Source organism: Dermacentor andersoni, chromosome 11, assembly GCF_023375885.2.
Source record: "Dermacentor andersoni chromosome 11, qqDerAnde1_hic_scaffold, whole genome shotgun sequence".
In the NCBI taxonomy this organism is placed as follows: Eukaryota; Metazoa; Arthropoda; class Arachnida; order Ixodida; family Ixodidae; genus Dermacentor; species Dermacentor andersoni.
The window spans coordinates 116999465-117017509 of record NC_092824.1 but is presented as its reverse complement, the minus strand read 5'-3'; the positions used below and the strand labels follow the sequence as shown (position 1 = coordinate 117017509).

General features: G+C 44.4%; 1 protein-coding gene across 1 annotated transcript in view; it reads left to right on the top strand.

Moving 5' to 3' along the window:
• Positions 1-18045, top strand: part of Rpn1 (regulatory particle non-ATPase 1) — a 58656-nt gene that overhangs the window by 2770 nt on the left and 37841 nt on the right. Inside the window, exons 5-10 of the mRNA XM_050186068.3 lie at positions 385-600; positions 2828-2986; positions 9448-9592; positions 13736-13796; positions 14751-14900; positions 16964-17070. Coding sequence (XP_050042025.1) covers positions 385-600; positions 2828-2986; positions 9448-9592; positions 13736-13796; positions 14751-14900; positions 16964-17070 — 838 coding nt within the window. The remainder of the gene's footprint in view (positions 1-384; positions 601-2827; positions 2987-9447; positions 9593-13735; positions 13797-14750; positions 14901-16963; positions 17071-18045) is intronic.

Sequence of the window (18045 nt, the reverse complement as noted above, 5' to 3'; positions counted from 1 at the left end):
CCCCAACATGTTCTTGAACGAGGCATGTGTCTATGCCTTATCCCGTTTAATATTTTTTATGTTTATACTTCGAGCTAAATGCCTTGTGGATAGATTTCGTATGTGCACGCTTGTTGTCTTTTCCAAGGTGACTGTCTGGCATGTTGGTAGGACATGAATGCAGCTTTTTGCACACGAGGGCAAAGAAGAGGCTGGGGCACTCTGCGCTTGTGTGTCTCGGCCTCTTCTTTGTCCTCATCTTGTGCGTAAAAAGCTGCATTCTTGTCTTCTCCCTTCTTACTTAGCTGGTAATGCATGTGTGGCCCATTGATTCAGAATATCCTGAGGAGAATTTGGACTTCATGCTATCTCAACTTCGTGCTGATAATACGGCAACGACTGCAGGCACTTGGCAGGTGAGATCGCCCAGGAGTGGGTTGAAGTCGACGAGGAAAGGCGCAAGGCCCTGCTCGGTCTGGCCAAGCAGATTGTGCCATACCACATGGCGCACAACGCAGAGGCCGAGGCTTGTGACCTGCTCATGGAGATCGAGCAGTTGCAGCTGCTGCAGGAATACGTCGACAAGGAGGCCTTTCCGAGGGTTTGCTTGTACCTCACAAGGTATGTGCAGAGGCATCAGCTGCCTTTGATGAAGCATATAGTATCAATTGTACCCCAAAGCAGTTTCATCCGCTTTACCTTTAGTTAGTATTCTATGTTTGTTTGTCTACTTGCTGCTTTTAGCAGCTTGGCATATTTAGTGTGTAATACCCAGAAGGAACTGTAACAGCTCAATGCAAGATACCGTATATACAGAATGCATGAGCCTGCAATACACAACAGCAAGAGATGAATTAATATATGTCACCTTTGACTGCTACAGTTACGTAAAATGGTGATTCCCAAGATGATGAATATGAGTGAATCAGTTCACGGCTATGGTGAGGAATGTAAGAAACCATCAAAACAAGTCTAAATATGCTAAGATGTTCCAATGATTGCAGTGGCTGCTTTAAAATTACTGGTTGGTCAAGCGTTATGTGGACAGAATAATGGCATGTGCATATTGTAGCACTTTCTAGCAGAGATATAGAAAAAGACAAGTTATCGAGAAGAAAGGTGCTTCTGCAGGATTTCTTTACATGTTAGGTGTTTTCTGCATTTTGTAACCACTAAACAACTTCCTGCTCTGCTCCATTCTTTGGAATGAACAAATCCAGTTTTTATTTTTTAAACTGATAAGTCTGAAGCTTAGTTATGGCTGATGGTCCTTGCACTGCTTGTGCAATCTTGAGAAGATGTCATTTTTGCTGGCATGGTGTTAGAAGGGTGTCTGCATATTGCAACCTTTGTGCATAAAGTTGAGACTGAGTCCTTCCCTAAAAAAGAGGCATTAGACATTTATAAATCAGTTGTGCAGCTCCCCGTCCAAGTAGTCTTCTTTGTAGTTTATGCACAGGTTCCAACACTTCTTGAGGTCTTGGAAGCAACCAAAAACACAGAAAGCTCCTTTTTTGTCATGGCATATTAAGTGGCCTCAGTGCTTTCCCTTCAGTGTCCTTTTAGGGATCTCCTCACATGTGGAAACAGAAAAAAAAAAATGCATGGAGAGAGGCCAGGTGAGTATGGTGGATGCAGAAGTGCAGTTTTGCTATGCTTGGCAAAAAGTTGTGCTTTGCTTGGGGCAGTTTGCGGTCTTGCATTATCGTGTAGACGACTGCATTGTCCACATGCCTATAGACCAGAGCAATAATGTTGCTGTGCATCACACATCCATTTGGGCACACATAAAAGTCTTGATTCAACGTCTGCCCTTGTTGGATGAAAAACTATCCACATCTGTTTTATACTTTTCTGCTGCACCCTTCCCTACGCTGGAGAGTTCATGGATCACCAAATTGCAGTTTATGAGCTCTGGGGAATCTAGAAAGGGTAGTACTGAAAGTACAATGTTTCATCGTCAACAATGATGCTGTCAACGTATGCAGCAGTTCTGGTCCTGTGTGAGGGAGGGCGGAACTAGTCTGGCATTCAGCTTTCTTTTCCTGAATTTCTCGCTCAAAATTTGGGGGGTATTGTCTTACTGATGTTGAGGGCATCTGTTAGCATGCGGACTGTAATGTTGTGGTCTTGCTTTTTTTTATTTCTCAGGTCTAAGCCAACTTCATTCCATGAGGTTGAAGAACACCTTGCCTCGAGTCATCTTCCACCGATGTTCTCCCTGAGATTAACCTTTTGCGTCACTGAAACACTCGCGTCCGCGATAATGCCAAGTTTCCGTAAGCGTCAAGCAGAAGCTGATACATCTGTGAAGCTGTCACACTGAGCTTCAAACAGAATTTTATGTTCACATGCTTTTTAAGGTGGATGTCCGTCTCTCCACAGTAACTTGCAGTAGAATGTGCCAATGACTAGTAGCAGTAGATCTTTCCGCCACATAATGCCATTTAGTGGCTGGCACAGCAACTTGCAAGAGTGTAGGTGTAGGCCAGTTGGTGATTCATGATTTTGAGAAGTTACGGCAAAGCACGAGACTTGAAGAAAGGGACAACATGAACCGCTTCGTGCTGTCCCTTTCTTCAAGTCTCATCTTTTGCTTGCAGTAACTTCCCAAAATTACAAAAATAATGCAGGTTAGTCTCGAAAGATAATGCTACACAAGTGTACCAAGCTATATTTTGGGGAATCGCTTCTGCAGGAGAAAATTAATTTGTCTCAGAACTTAAGGACAAAGGTTGTATAAAGCTCTTCATATAGGACGCATTTGCCTCGCTCTTGGCAATTTGAATGTGGAGGACTGTTATGCAAATATCATCCTAATAAAATAAATCATTGTGTTCTCTTGCAGCTGTGTACCCTATGTCCCAGAGCCAGAAAACACTAACCTCCTGAAGACTGCCATGGAGATATTTCTCAAGTATGAGCGCTACCCTGAAGCCCTGCGTCTGGCCATGCAACTGAATGACCAAGATGCCATACAGACTATCTTTATCAAGTGCCCTGATGTGTAGGTCCCACTCTTTTTCTTCTTGTTTGATTTTTCTTGTATTCGTTAACGAAACCAATTTAACAGTTCAATTCTTCCAAGTCTCATGCGCAAGTGCTATGAAGGCTCGTTAATTAGAGCTCCACGGGGAGTTGAAATTATTTGAACAAAATTGAGTTTGATCTAAAGAGAGTGCCTTTGAGTACTGTAGACTTCAGCTAATTTGACTATGGCTAATTCAATTTTTCGTTTAATTCAATGTCTACCGAAGGTCCCGGCCAGGCACCCAAACATCTCAGTGGGCCCAAACTTTCGTTATTCCGGTCCTGTAATTGGCCTCTGCCACATAATTTTAACTTGGTTGGTCAGTACGCACATGCCCGACCCCAATGGTGACACCAGCGGCGACTCCAAAAGCGGCAGCATCTTTCTTGGCTGTGCCAGAGTCTTTCCATTTTTTTTCTGGTCACGAAACTGCCGCCTCAGTTTCATATAGAGCCAGCGCCCGCCGCTAGAGGCGCTACCGTGCATGAGAGGGCATGCGAACGCCGCTACCGCTGTGGTTGTGTGTGGGGCAGCCTCGGTATTCTAGCTTTCTCAACTTCCTCAACCGTCGCTTTAGTTTCACGTAACTATTTTTAACATTGAATATGCTTAAATTACTGCCTGAGTGTGTCTTCTGCCATGATATGAGCGCCCGGGACGAAAAAAAAAAGCCGCTCATAACATGGAGCTTGCGGCTGTCTCAGACCAAAAGAAATTTTTAAAATCTGGGATTTTAAGAGCCAAAACCGCGATACGATTATGAGGCACGCCGTAGTGGGAGACTAAGGATTAATTTTGACCACCTGGGATCCCTTAAAGTGCACCTTAATTTAAATAATTGTAAATAAATGTCTGAATGAGATTTAGGTAGGATTAATGCAAGACAAACTTCGCTACTAAATGTCTTTAAATGCACCTAAAGGTGTGCAAAGCGATGCCATTTCTGAATGAGATTTAGGTAGGAGTAATGCAAGACAAACTTTGCTACTAAATGTCTTTAAATTGCACCTAAATTTAAATAAACTGGTGTTTTGCATTTCGCCCCCGTCAAAATGCGTCCGCTGTAGTACAAGGCCGGCTGGTCTCGGTTCACATTTCTACATCATCGCCGTTCGCCTCAACACTTTGATGGGCTCCGCTTTTTTATATTTGCCTGAGATTAAACACAGCACATTCGCAACAAAGCTCCAGTGGTCACACTTATCACCAGATGCAAACATATGGGCTGTTGCACTCCCGCTTACCAGTAAGTAAGCGCCAACTCTTCGTTGCGCCAGAGTCCTTCCATGTTTTTCTGGTCATGAAACTCCGCCGTCACGCTATGGGAGAGGTTCATATGCTGCCCAAAGGTGCCGCGACGCGGCGCCACTGTGCCACAGAGGGCATCGTTCGCGTACCGAAGCGCGTGCGCAGTGCGAGGCGAGCTGAGTGATCGGGTGCGTTATGTGCATGTGCTGCGCTATTTCTCGAGTGCGTGGCTGTTTAGTTGAAGTGGCGGGGTGGGACAACGATGCCGAACACGTGTTGCAAGTAACAGCTGAAGAAGTAGGATGTTGGTGTCTCTAACAAGCCATTAAAAAAAATTGCTGCATTTGTGATGTGGCTACTTGTGTTCGTTTAGAGACTTGTTTTGCCATATGTTATGAAATGCTTATGCTTTACACTTTCTTGTTTATAGAAACAATAAATTATGCATTCTGTATTTATTGCCATTCGTTTGCTGGTGTTTGTTTCCTGCCCCCCAATGCATATATCTCATGTTTGATGTTATTTCTTTATGCTTATTATATCAGTGTCATGCTTTTAACAAACTTCTTGCATTGTGAATGGTGGACCATTCGTGACCCGACGCCTCTGTGATGTCTGTATTTCGCTCCGCTTATTTTACATGATAAATAAATGATCGTGCTTGTATGTTGTTTTTGCACCAACACGTTCTAATTCTTTTCTTAATCGAATTATAAAGTTTTTAACATATTGTAAATATGGTTAAAGAGTAAACGAAAACCCGGGGCACTCGCCGACCAAATAAAGATTTAAAAGAAAAGAAGACGTTTCGGCTCCCACACGGGAGCCTTGTTCACAGGGGTGGGTTTTTTCTTTTTGTTTTTTTTTTTTAAACCTGTGAACAAGGCGTGGGAGCCGAAACGTCTTCTTTTCTTTTAAATCTTTATTTGGTCGGCGAAGTGCCCCGGGTTTTTGTTTACCTTTTAAGCATGTTTCATCCCGACCAGACGGGCTTCCGTCAAACACTGAACTTCATATTGTAAATAGTTGCGCATTAAGAACCGAAATACCTAGTCCCGTCGTTTCTGCGTTGGAACCACGAGCAGCGTGAATAAGTGCTGGGCTTTCTGACACTTCTAAACGACTGCTTGCTAAGGCAATTGCCTAATTACGATACAGCTAGTTTCAACTGTGCAAGTCCTAACACTTCACGTTCGCCTTAATCCGTTGCTAAAAGCCGCACCGAAGACATTTAGTAGCGAAGTTTGTCTTGCATTAATCCTACCTAAATCTCATTCAGAAATGTCATTGCCTTGCAGAGAAATCTTAAGGGCACGGAGCAGCTCCATTTACTTTTCTTTGTTATTAAGTATTCTACGGCAGCAGCCCTTTGCAATAACAATTTCATTCTTTTGATCTTATTAGATACTGCCCACAGTAAGAGTCCTTCTCTGCCACAGTTTAACAGAAAGTGAACAGCTGTGCTCGGCGAACAATCTGGCGCTATGCGCCACGGAGAGTTGGCACTTACTTACGGGTAAGCGGGGGTGCAACAGCCCATATGTTTGCATCTGGTGATAAGTGGGACCACTGGCACTTTGTTGCGATTGTGTTTAAATTAAATTATGGGGTTTTACGTGCCAAAACCACTTTCTGATTATGAGGCACGCTGTAGTGGAGGACTCCGGAAATTTTGACCACCTGGGATTCTTTAACGTGCACCTAAATCTAAGTACACGGGTGTTTTCGCATTTCGCCCCCATCGAAATGCGGCCGCCCTGGCCGGGATTCGATCCCGCGACCTCGTGCTCAGTAGCCCAACACCATAGCCACTGAGCAACCACAGCGGGTGCGCGGTGTTCAATTTCAGGCAAATATTAAAAAGCGGAGCCCACCGAAGTGTTGAGGCGAACGGCGATGATGAAATCTGGACCGAGACCGCCCGGCCGTGTACAGCGGACACATTTCGACGGGGGCGAAATGCAAAACACCCGTTTATTTAAATTTAGGTGCATTTTAGATATATTTAGTAGCGAACTTTGTCTTGCATTAATCCTACCTAAATCTCATTCAGACATTTATTTATGTTTATTTAAATTTAGGTGCATTTTAAAGGATCCCAGGTGGTCAAAATTAATTCTGAGTCCCCCACTACGGCGTGCCTCATAATCGTATCGCGGTTCTGGCTCTTAAGATCCCAGATTTTAAAAATTTTTTTTGGTCTGAGACCGCCGCAAGCACCATGTTATGAGCGGCTTTTTTTTTTTCGTCCCGGGCGCTCATATGATGGCAGAAGACACGCTCAGGCAGTAATTTAAACACATTCAATGTTAAAAATAGTTACGTGAAACTAAAGCGACGGTTGAGGAAGTTGAGAAAGCTAGAATACCGAGGCTGCCCCACACACAACCACAGCGGTAGCGGCGGGCGCTGCCTCTATATGAAACTGAGGCGGCAGTTTCGTGACCAGAAAAAAAATGGAAGGACTCTGGTTGCGCATAGCGCGAGATTGTTCGCCGAGCACAGCTGTTCACTTTATGTTAAACTGTGGCAGAGAAGGACTCTGACTGTGGGCAGTATCTTATAAGGAGATCAAAAGAATGAAATTGTTATTGCAAGGGGCTGCTACCGTAGAATACTTAATGACAAAGAAAAGGAAATTGAGCTGCTCCGTGCGCTTAAGATTTCTCTGCAAAGCGATGCCATTTCTGAATGAGATTTAGGTAGGATTAATGCAAGACAAACTTCGCCACTAAATGTCTTCGGTGCGGCTTTTAGCAACGGATTGAGGCGAATGTGAAGTGTTAGGACCTGCGCAGTTGAAACTGGCGTATTGTAATTAGGCAATTGCCTTAGCAAACAGTCGTTTAGAAGCGTCAGTGAGCCCAGCACTTATTCACGCTGCTCGTGGTTTCGACGCAGAAACGACGACACTAGGTATTTTGGTTCTTAATGCGCAACTATTTACAATATGTTAAAAACGTTATAATTCGTTTAGGAAAAGAAATAGAATGTGTTGGTGCAAAAACAGCATACTAGCACGATCATTTATTTATCATGTAAAATAAGTGGAGAGAAATACAGACAGCACAGAGGTGTCCGGTCACGAATGGTCCGCCATTCACAATGCAGGAAGTTTGTTAAAAGCATGACACTGATATAATAAGCATAAAGAAATAACATCAAACGTGAGAGATATACATTGGGGGGCAGGAAACAAACACCAGCAAACGAATGGCAATAAATACAGAATGCATAATCGATTGTTTCTATAAACAAGAAAGTGTAAAGCTAACAGCCCTGCATTCAAGGGCTCTCTTGAAACTCTGGTGTCAGTGTTTTATTGCATAATGCTTTAACGACAACCCATTGCCATAGCCCACATCACTGCCTAGTCACCGTCATTATTTTAGCGACTATACATTCTATGCCACTTACAGCTACTGATTTTAGGCCCTTTTACAGCCATGTGACATCTACCATGAGGAATTCATTGTGCACACCATCCATAATACATCGTCAACATTACCACTTGTCATGGCGCTCTTTGGCCAAACCTGGCCCTTGCGCCATAAAACACCACACATCATCAAGAAAGTGTAAAGCATAAGCATTTCATAACACATGGCAAAACAACTCTCAAACGAACACAAGTAGCCACATCACAAATACAACATTTTTTTTTTTAAACGGCTTGTTAGAGATACCACCATTCTACTTCTTCAGCTGTTACTTGCAACACGTGTTCGGCATTGTTGTCCCACCCCGCCACTTCAACTAAACAGCCTAGCACTCGAAAAATAGTGCAGCACATCCACAGAACGCGCCCGATCACTCAGCTCGCCTCGCACTGCGCACGCGTTTCGGTACGCGAACGATGCCCTCTGTGGCACATTGGCGCTGCGTCGCGGCACCTTTGGGCAGCATATGAACCTCTCCCATAGCGTGACGGCGGAGTTTCGTGACCAGAAAAACATGGAAGGACTCTGGCTGTGCTTAGGGTACAGTGAGTGCATTTGACACATGTCACCTCCCGTCACGAACGCCTATCTTTGGCGTGCCATAGAAAGATCTTAAAGCAAATCAGTAACTCACAAGGAATTATTGCGGTATTCACCCAATTCTAACATGTGGCTTTTTTTCTTTTTTTCAAGGAAATTTGTTAAAAAATTGCCTGCAAGGTGATCTCTCATACGAAATCAAAACCACATTCGCAACAGCCTACCGTCGGAGCTAGCCTAGCCAGTGTCATTGCCACTGTCATCACAATATGGTTGCTAGCACAAGATGGCAACAGTGGATGGTGACAAAAAAAAACTTCTGACATAGCATAACGACAAAAATGCACTGCTTTCAGTCTGATTACGAAAGCACATTCAAGTGAAAAGTTATTTTACGCATTAAGCTAGCGACAACAAGTGGCGTTGCAGGATAAACTAGGTATGGGCTACAACCCCTTTGCAATTTTTTTGCAAGTGATTAATGCAGAATAACAAACATGCTGTGGGCCATATGGAGGATGACATGTTATGGTTCTTCATAGACAGCGATAAAGTGCTGTCTGGCAGTGATGACGATGGACATAAAGTAAATAAATTTGCATTCTGTGAAGCTGAAGTTCGCTGAATCGGAGGCATACTACATTTCTCTTGGTAAAAAAGCGGGTGCACATTACATTTCTACTTTGTTTAGGAGCTGTGATGTCATTTCTACTTTGTTTTCTATTTTGAACCCATAAAAAGTAGGTGCGCATACCGTTCGGGTACGCGTTAGAATCGGACAAATACTGACAAATGAATCAGTGGTATGTTTCAACATTTTTTTCTGCCTCTTGTTTAATTAGACCAATTTTGTTGGCCCTATCATAATCAAATAAATGGAAGTCAACTGTGTAGCACTCAGTAACCTGTATGGTACAGTCACCTGCGCAATATTATCAGAAACATATCGCCAAACGCAAGTGCAGGCCTTACCATGCATTTTTAAAGCACATTGCGAATCATGAGGGGAGCGAGAATAATTCGAGCTGGGAATGTGTAGTGACCCACAACAGCAACAAATAAATAGTAGAATCAACCATCGCTCAGTCTCATCTCATACTGAAAACAGTGTTAGCAGTGTTTTGTCATTGCTATTGAAATTGTCTGTTTGGCTTGATGCTTGTTGAAGGGTCATTCTTGTAATTCTTGTCATGGCCATTCTTGTTGCAGGGACATCCTCAAGCAGATGGCATTCATGCTAGGTAGACAACAAATGTTCCTGAAGTCTCATGATGCCATTACCAACTATGATGACCTGTCAGACATTGTGTCAAACTCGTCCCTCAATGACCATTTTATGGGTCTGGCTCGAGAGGCAAGTTAAAATCGGAAAGGTTTCACATTTTAACCACTTTTTTTATCATGGTCATGTCTACATTTTTGTTCCCTGAATAAGCCCAGTAATGAAATACTGTAAATACACTCCTCGTGGATATACCAAACTTAAAGGGGGTCGCGAAATAGTTTGATACAGTCGAACCTCGATATATCGAACAGCGCGGTGATCGCAAAATAGTTCGATATAGCCGGAATTCGATATATAAAATCACGCAGAAAACGCGTCAAAAACTAGCGCAAATCAATCAATGAACCAATCGTGGCGCAATAGATACTCACATGAAGCTTCAAACAAAGTATTTATTTTGTTCGCTGAAAGTACTGAAGCAGCGTAGCCTGCTTCATATTGGCAACCGCGTGCTTGACCACGGCGTCCTCAACATAGTCCAAACGGTCCACAAGGGACAGTCCAGTGCCTTCTATTGCGCCCAACTGGCTCCCCGGCCGCCTCGATCACGCGCGCACGGCGGGGGCAAGCCTCGCCGTGCGCGCGTGATCGAGGCGGCCGTGCTGGCTCCAAGCCGCCGCGTGTGTACGCCGCTACGTTTAAATGGCGCCCTCGACGCAACCGATGTGGGTAGCTGTCGTACGCAGCAGTCTGGTACGCCGATCGCGCCGCCGCTATCTCGAGAGTGTTGCGGGAGAGCTCGCCTCCTGTCAACAGAGCGCACTTGGTCTGGGGCGGCGGAGTTCGATATATCCATTTTACATCCGGCCCCGTTCGAAATAAAGAATTAAAAATGCATGCGATTTTCCATGTGATATAGAAATTGTTCGATATACGCAATAATTCGATATATCCGTGTTTGATATATCGAGGTTTGACTGTATACCAATAATTCGAAATATAAGTTGGACCTATCTGAAGTTTATCCGATATTTCCCGCATGTCTCAGGCAGCTTTCCCGAGATTGTGAAAAGTAGGAACTTAACGATTTGGTTTCTCAGAGGCCGTGTCAAACACGCAAAAGTTGACCTTTTTTTTCTCGCTAACGTTGCAAGTTAGTCTTCGATGTAGAAGGGTCTGTAGCAAGGGTCTTTGATGTACAGATCACCTGGACGTGAGGCTATGGTGCATCTCACACGCGTCGAAGTGCTTGTTGCACATTTTATTCAAGAAAAGGTAAAAATAGATGCACCGTGGAAGCAACCTAGCCTGTATAGACATGTGCCATGCTGCCATCAACACACTTGTACTGCGACTTGCAAGTGAGCTTGCCCCACCATGTGTTCGTTAAAATACGAACAGTACACTATTTAAGCAGCCAATCGTCATATGTGGGCAAAGCAAGGCAGACTGTTGTGTCGAGTTTTGAAACCGACTTCCTGTGGAACCAGACTTCCTCACCAAAAAAGTTTGTGTCTGTTCTTTGGTGCCGCTCAGCGCTTTGACGCCTTGTGGCCAATACGTCCCTTCATTTGGCCCTTGCCATCCGGCCAATGCATCAATGACTCTTGATACTCACACAAACTGTTTTGAAAGTTGCTTTCAGCTTGCAAAATATTCAAATCCATTACCAAACATGTGTAACCATGTGAACATGAATGAAACACTTCAGCGCAGGCTCGCGAATTGCACAGTGACGGGTCTTGAACGCTGCTGCTACGATGGTCTTTCCTTGAAGTGGGGATGTGGCGTGCGGTGGCTCTGTAAATTTCAAATTGTAGTTTAAGGGTTCGTCGAAGTGGAGGTTGGGGGTCAGATTTGTTCTGGCCACTTGTAGAATCCTAAAATGCCATTCACGGAAAGCCCTTGCTTACAAGAAGACAAACCCAGTGACACAGCTTCTTCAGTTCAGTATCCCATGCTCGACGCTACTCGGTTAAAAAAAGAGTGTGACCCCCACTTCCTTGTGGAATGCCCATCAAGCTGGAAGGCATTTCACATTATTGAAGCAGGGTGGTGATCTGCTCGGGCCGGTAACGAATGGCCACAGTTTACATGTCAAATGGCCACAGTTTGCATGTCAAATTATTGAATTACAAGCGGCTGCTTGCAAACGCACTGCTCAAAGCACGCGATGTGCGATGAGAGCGACTACCGAAGTGAAGCTGCATCATGTTCCAAGTGCAATAAAATCCTATCGCAGCCTCGCGCACTCTGGGCTTTAGGTACGAGTGAAAGTGTGCGAGGGTGAGACAAGATGGTGACTTCACAAGTGCCGCCTTCCCGCATGAGCAAAGGGAAAGGGGAGCGAGCTCACAGTAACGTGATCAAGCACGTGCGAGGGACGGGGGGGTAAGTTGGCGTTCGCCTCAGACGTGGCTGCGCATGGCTGTAAGCGCAAATGAGCGCATACGCAGCCGGACACCTTGCTTTTGGCGTGTGTGCGTGTGTGCAATGTGCAATCTGTGCAATCTGGCGTGTGTGCAATGAGTGGGCATGCCGAGACAGCGTGTCTCCTTGTAAGCTGTCTTACCACGCGTTTAGTATTGGAGGTTGCATAATCTCGAGCTTCGATGACCCCTTGGAGCGAGAGGCAGCCGAAGCATTTGCTCCCCGCTGCCGGCGCTTTTCCTATTGACGTTGCACCAGTGCGGCCGACACTATCAGCCATGGGGGAGGAGTACACATGAAAGCACGGCTGGCTTCGCTTAATTCGTACCGCCAAGAAGATACCATCGACATAAGTGGCATGAAATCATCATTCATCGCCGACTCCCAAATTTATCAAAATGAATCCTTTTCTCATATAAGTATTTGCTTTTCTCGATTGCCAGATAATACAGAAAATTCTGCAGCTCCTTTCCGTGTTAGAAAAATCGATCGGCAACTGTACTTATTTGAATTTGGCCTAAGTTTGAATTTCAATATAACACAATTTTTATATAACGAGGCAAATTGCTGATTTTACCGACTTTGTTATATCAAGGTTTAACTATACTTGCAGCGGGCATAGCACGGCATTCGATATATTACCGTATTTACTCGCATAATGACCGCACGTATTTGTCAAAAAGATTGACGCAAATTCAGGGGTGCGATCATTATGCTGGGTAAGTTTCTCATCAAAAGACGCATTTTCTTTTTTCATCCCGCATTTGCTGTGGGATGACAAGCAGGCATCTGCTGCTGTCAGTGCGGTACACCAAAACAAAAATGGCGGCCGGCGGAGCATGCCGAACGCGCCGAATGCAATTATTTTTCTCCGCATGAGTGCATTACGCGCATTGAAAGAGTTTCTTCTGTATCAGTAATGAATAATATCGTTAATAGCGACAAAGTTTGCTACAATAACGTAGCCATGTCCACTTTGAGGGGACAGAAACAGATGGGCACGCTTAGCTGCCAGTGACATAGAAAAACATGGCGGGCATGCTGCGGAAAGTGTGGCATTTGTCTTCACTGCTATCCTAACACGGCACGTTCTGCTAAGTAAGGGCGAATATCTTAGCTGCGTTACAAGCGTCGGCGTACGAATAGGGTACACTTCGTATCAGTGTAAACGTGGCCACTATCGTTGCCGCTCGCGATTTGTTGCGTGCTCATGAGTGCAGACGGGAAGAATCGAAAGGCGCCCTTTATGTTGCTGTTGTTGACCAAAACCATTATAAAGTCTACAAATAATAAAGCCGAGGCAAGTTTGGTTGTAGCTTTCTTTTTCATGGAAGTGCGGAAAGTGATGAAAGGAATGAAATGGGGCATCTGCTTAAGAATGTTGGGTACGTGCAGACCGCTTGGTATGTCTTGAAGAGTCATTTGCATAGCATTCGACAGATGGGTAAGCGCGATCATCATTAGCTAGACTTGGCACACAACATATCGCTGCGACACGTTCACAGTGCAATCGTTACGCAGGGGGGAAAAATCTAATTTTGACGAAATAATTCAGGGGTGCGATCATTATGCAAGTATGTACGGTAGATGTGGCAGTGAATGGGAGTTTGATGTATGCATAGTCCATTGTTATCAATCAATCAAAAAGGGAACCTTATACTTTTGCATGGGACTTTTGAGGGTATTTTACAGCTTTTCGATAAATATAGTAATTCGGTATATCAGAACTTGATATATCTGGGATTGACTGTACAAGCTTCCACAGGAAATGCTCTTTGATGTGTGCACATGGTCTTGCTTTGTTGGCTAACTTTAATTTTACTTGCCACTACCACAATGTAGTTGGACATCACTGAGCCAAAGACCCCTGAAGACATTTACAAGTCGCATCTTGACAATGCACGTAAGTATGGTCACCTCTGCCTTATTGCAATTCTAATTTTCCTCCTAAAGGGACAATTGCTTTGTGCAGTTTCGCATCCTAGCAGCTGCAGAGTCCTACTTTTGTTTTATTTGGGGCCATGTGCACAGCATTATATGCACTGCATGCTTAACAGTTCATAAGCTGTTCATAGGTAATGACTTGGAGCATTTGGTCTATCATAAATCATAGGGACAAGTTGCCTAAATTATATTTGGGGGGGCCACTTCATCTGTGCACTTGTATTGCTGCAGCAGCGTGTCTATATGATGGCAGAATGTTGTGCTAGCAACGTGCTGCACAAAGCAGCATGTGAGTTCCTATTAAACACTTACTCTAATGTTCCCAAACTGTGCACTGGGGAGTGCCTTATTTCTAAAATGGTATTTCATAGTTTGGTAGGCAGCCACATCAATTTATGCCTCTCTGCATTACTGTACTTGCAAGCAAGCATTCTCAGCTGTGACCTACAGTGAAAATAAGCACTGCAATCACGTGTGTGTAGCAGCTTATCTGAGGTAAACCCTCTATGTCAATGAGCCATGTATTGATAATCTCTTATGGAAAGACAAATGCTCTTTGTGCTTTGTGGGTGGGCTAGTCATGCATTTAATATTTCACATAAGCTTTGCATGATCATTTGAATGACGAATTGTTGAGGCTTATTGAGTATTTTGGCTATGTGTCCTGCTGTTACTGACATGAGGGTCTCTCAGGTCTTGGAAGCTAGTGGGTTCCCTGAGGCTGAAATGTTTGCAATTTTTGGCTTACAGAACCTGCAATGCCAGCACCATGTGTTTGTGTTTTTATCATGTGGTCTCATACTTTATCTCCTCCCATGTTCTAGCTTCCTTTGGCTGTAAGTTTTTCCTCCCATAGTATTAACGCTTCTTATTTTGTTCCCTTGTGGATGCTAGTTTCCTTATCTTTCTGCAGGGCCATCGTTTGGGCCTGGGGGCAGTGTTGACTCTGCACGACAGAATCTGGCATCCAGTTTTGTCAATGGGTTTGTCAATGCTGCTTTTGGCCAAGATCGGCTGCTCATGGAAGATGGAAACAAGTGGCTTTACAAGAACAAAGAGCATGGTACGTGCACTCTTAGCTTCGGCATTTCCCATTTCTTTATCTTTCACACATGTTTATGTGTGTGCACTCCCTGGCAAAATTAAATACAGTGAAAACTCGTTAAACCGTAGTCGGCCGGAGCTCGAAAAAAGTACGTACTAAACGGTAGTACTGTTTAACCGAAATAGCATGAGATCGCCCACTTACCTGTCAAAAACGGAACTCAGAGAGAGTGCGATGAAAGGGGAAAAAACATGCAGTATTTATTCACTTCGCGCGACATAAGTGTTATTTTCGTTTGATGCCGCAGCGGCCTAGCACGACGACAGCAGCCTCAAACTTACTCAAGCTGTGTGCCAGCTTCTCAGCCAGCCCCCCTCCTCTCGGCAAACAATTGCACGGCAGATTCCTCGTTGGCATTACGTATTCTTTGTGCACGCGCGCACTAGTGCTGCATAAGTCCCGGGGCGGCTTTTTCGTCAGGTGCTGGAGTTCGGAAAACTCTTCGTTTGAAATAGTTAGATTATCGCGCCCCTGTTCTCGTTGCGACAATTGCATTCACGAAGCTGACGTAATGCGCAGCTTCTGCCACTGTCTGGCCTGAATCGCCCGTGCTGTCGCTTTCCATGTCATCCTCATCACTGTTGCTAGTCGACACTTCGGCAACAACAGAGGCAACGATGGCGAAAAGTCGAACCTCGTAGCCGACATCTCTTCGCAGTCGCAGCAGCGCTGCCGAGCAACTTCACATTCCAAACGCCACACACTGTAGCCAACAGCAGATCCGTGTTGCGGGCCAGCGCCGACTTCTTCGTGTCACGTTCGATAGCACGGACAATGTCTAATTTTTCTTCTATGCTGAGCACCCGGCGTCTTTTTTATCCGAGCTTCGGCATGACGCGAGTCCTCGCTTGCACGACGCCACAACGCTCTCTCGCTCTCTGGCACGCCGTCGAAATGATGTTGATCTTGATGCGGCTTCACGTGCAAACGCACAGGGCGCTTGGAGGCCGTTGTACCGATCTCTGAGGCTTGTTGTTCTGCCGGACCGTCCGGTGGAGACGACGCACCGGCGTGTTTGCGCGACGAAAAGTGGAAACGCTACGTTTTAACCGATGCGTACACAATAAGCTGGTACGGTTTATGCGGACACAAAATACATTATGTTCAATGGCCGCTGAGTCGGGGAATTGACTTTACTACTTTTAAACCGAAACTACTGTTTAAGCGGGTACGGTTTAACGAGGTTTTACTGTACATTGTACATCATTTGAACCCTGCTTATGCAAGGCCAAGTGGATGCTGGGATGTTTGCTTGCATGTTTAGCGTTGCTTACATGTCCAACCGTGAACATATTGCTCCTATTTTCTAAAGTGCTTTCACTGGTGGTTTAAAAGAGTCGGGATTCTCTATTTACTGTTACATACTGATGTGGAATATGATGTTCTAAGCATTTCTTGTGATTACAGAAGCTTCCTATGTCGCGTCATAGATGTTTTTTGTCTTTGTGTTTCCAATTGAATGTTTCCGATGTCCTCAAAAGTTAAGTACAGGCTCGTTTGCTAACTACTTGCAGCACTGGCAGATAAGAAGTGATGCATCTTGGGCTGCTGTTAATGTTGAAGCAAGAGGTCAAGAGGGGCTGTTGACTGCTTCTGTGTCATATATAAGGGTGGAAGCGTTGATGTCTTCTTTATGGTTAGGGTTGAGCAGTGCCGTACTCTCTGCCTATACCTCAGTCTTTTGGCACACGTCATATGGAAAGGTTTTTGTTGATTTGTGCATACACGAGAAGCTAAAGCTGTACTTTAGCTACTAGATAACTTAAAATGATTGAACTGACAGGTTGCAGTCATGAACAAGCCTCGTGAAATCTATGCACTATTACAGTCAAACCTCGATATCACGAAATGTGTGATGTAATGAACTCTTCTCATTTGCTGATTTTAGTTTCATTGAAAACCGTGTGTTTTTTCACGATATAACAGTAATTTCGTGACATGGTTTCGATTTAAGTTGGTACAGCTTTGTTAACACTTGGAGGCAAAGGCTGAATGAAGCAAACTGTACTGTCTTTTTTTAGGCATGTTTAGTGCCACAGCATCGCTAGGCTTGATTCTGCTGTGGAACGTTGATGGAGGACTTGCACAAATTGATAAGTACCTCTACTCCACAGAAGACTACATCAAGGTATGTGTTTTCTGGTCTCATGGTTGTCTCGTGTACAGTAGCCGACCAATTTTCCAGGCTACGCGGATGCCTAAAGATAGTCTGAAAAACTTTTTTTACCCCAAAAAATGAAGTTTATCAGACTTAGAGGGGCTTAAAAGAAAATCTCTAACAGTGCCCTGCCTTGGAGGGCAGGGCATCACTTGGAGGCGATCAGATTGCTTATATTTGCACAAGAGTGACATCATCTCCATGTACATTCAAGAGCATCACTGCATTGTCGATCTCCATTGGTGGAGATCGCCATGAAGATCTATGAAATGAGCCATGTTTCTTTGCACAACTTGGATCTCACAAATGCACAGGAGGTGGCGCACAAATGCGAAGCTGCACGATCATGCACGAAAATGCGACGTCTTAGAGACACACCTGCTCTTTGGACACCACGTGCAAAATAGCAACCGAAACTTTAAGACATTTATTTGCATTAGTAAGGTCAATACTACAGCGCTTGTCTGTGGTATTTGTTTCTTCTTCATTTCCTTGTTTACGCTGTTAAACCTCAATTTTAACAAAGAAAGCAAAAAAAAAAATTGGATCCCGCATTAAGTGATTATAACGATAGTGCTGACTGAAAAAGAAAGAAAAAAGAAAAAGTACAGTCGCTTACAGCATTTTGTCTAGTAAAGAGCGATCATGACTTCGAAGACCAGAGGATGACGTGCGCCTCCCAATCTTGGAGTCTACAGAGCGCGCCACCGGAAGCCAAGACATTGGAAAATCAAACAGAGCAACCTCCAAGATCGGGTAGCAGCGAGGCTCAGAATGAGCAATTTAGTCGGGAAAATCGAACTTTGGCACCTTAATTTGTCCAAAAATCGTTGTGAAAGTGCATTATTTCTATCAGAACCCTGATGGCGCAATTATGAAGTCCAGAATATCCAACAAGTCTGAAGTTTTGGAGTCCAGAAAATCTGTCGGCTACTATATTTGTAA